Here is a 1,818-nt window from a genome sequence, read left to right as displayed (position 1 = left end):
TCAGGCTCAGATGCTGGTACATATTCAGATGGTGTTCATGAGCTCATCCCTGAGTCACCGAGGGACAGGAAGGGCGGTAGTACAGGGGCAGAGACTTTTGTGGTGGGGGGGAGCAGGAAAGGAGAGGAATGCGTTGGGTTGCCCACCTGGCTCCCACCTGGTGGAGGCTCCTCACTGCTGTGACATGCCATGTGCCCCTGGTCCTCTCACCCCCGGTCTGCTGGGCTTCCAAGGAGGACCCTTTTGGCCATATCCCCAATGACCTCCTTGACCTTCTCATTCCGGAAGGTGAAGATGAAGGGGTTGAGGAAGGGGGTGACTACCACTGTCATCATGGCCACCACCTTGTTAAGGTGCGTGGCATGGCCCTTGCCCGGCCGCACATAGATGAAGATGGCGCTACCGTAGCCCAGCACCACCACGGTGAGGTGGGAGGCACAGGTGGAGAAGGCCTTCTGGCGCCCCGAGGTAGAGGGGATGCGTAGCACCGTGGCCACAATGAGGGCGTAGGAGGCCAGAATAAGCAGCACGGTGACCAGCACGAAGAACAGTGACAGGAAGAAGTCCATGTGCTCAATGTGGTGTGTGTCTGAGCAGGACAGCCAAAGCAGTGGGGCAGAGTCGCAGAAGTAGTGATCGATGACGTTCGGGCCGCAGAACCAGAGTCTGGTCTTCTGCAGGGTTGGGGAGATGATGGAGAGGAAGCCCACCACCCAGCAGGCCACCACTAGCTTCACGCAGACCGGGCCACTCATGATGGTGGGGTAGTGCAGGGGGCAGCAGATGGCCACGTAACGGTCAAAGGCCATTACCGTGAGGATTAAAAAGTTGGTGGAGCCCAGGGAGAAGTAGAAGAAGGACTGGGTCAGACACTCAGCCAGCGACAGGGTCTTTCGTGTGGACAGCAGGTCAACCAGCATCCTGGGTACCACCGTGGAGGTGACCAGCACCTCCAAGAGGGAGAAGTTGCAGAGGAAGAAGTACATGGGTGAGTGGAGGCGGGAGTCCAGGCAGGTGAGGGTGAGGATGCCCAGGTTCCCGAGCACCGTCAGTACATAGATCAGCAGGATGAAAGCAAACAGGATGACCTGGAACTCATGGAGATGAGAAAAGCCCAGCAGCACAAATTCCCTGACGACGCTGTGGTTGCTCATTGTACTCAACGCCAGCTGTCTGTGCGACCTGTGAGATGGGAACTTAGTGGGACAGGGTACCCACCTTTCTCTTGTACGTGCTCCTGGTGGCTGGCCTGGCTCCCGAGCGAACAGGTCTGTGCACACAGCTAATCCCAGCATCCAGAAGACACATTCCAAAGAACAGAGTGTCCATGAGGGAAGACGAGACTGACCATGATGAACACAGGTGTAGGGGCTGGCCATCTCCACCCTATCACGGCCACTAAACCCTCTCTCTTTTGCCATAGACTCAACTCCAACTCCTGGAGACCCCATGTGTGTCGGAGTAGAACTGTGCTCCATAGGGTTTTCTTTCTTTCTTTTTTAAATAATATTTTATTATGTTTTTGATGAATGTTTACACAGCAGTTTAGGTTTCCATTCAACAATTTCTACACACATTGTTCAGTGAGATTGGTCACATTCTTCACAATGTATGAACGTTCTCATTATTTCCTTTCTCGTCGTTCTGTTTCCATTCATCTAGTTTCCCTGCCCTCTTACATTCTCATCTTTGTTTTCAAGTAACTGTTGACCGTTTGGTTCTATAAGGTTTTTTAATGGCCAAGTTTTTGGAAGTACATCACCAGGCCTTTCTTCCAAGGCACCTCTGGGTGCAACCAAGCCACCCAGGTACCATTTA

At 53.4% G+C, this 1,818-nt stretch overlaps 1 protein-coding gene across 1 annotated transcript; it reads right to left on the bottom strand.

Moving 5' to 3' along the window:
- Nucleotides 1-206: 206 nt before the first annotated feature.
- LOC126082130 (olfactory receptor 6V1-like) lies at nucleotides 207-1,154 on the bottom strand. The gene has a single exon (XM_049894578.1). The coding sequence runs from the start codon at nucleotides 1,152-1,154 to the stop codon at nucleotides 207-209; it is 948 nt and encodes a 315-aa protein (XP_049750535.1).
- Between the last annotated feature and the right edge of the window lie 664 nt (nucleotides 1,155-1,818).

The sequence above is a fragment of the Elephas maximus genome, chromosome 8 (genome assembly GCF_024166365.1).
Source record: "Elephas maximus indicus isolate mEleMax1 chromosome 8, mEleMax1 primary haplotype, whole genome shotgun sequence".
NCBI classification, from domain to species: domain Eukaryota; kingdom Metazoa; phylum Chordata; class Mammalia; order Proboscidea; family Elephantidae; genus Elephas; species Elephas maximus.
The sequence above is the reverse complement of the archived record's forward strand: the minus strand, read 5'-3'. Positions and strand labels throughout refer to the sequence as shown.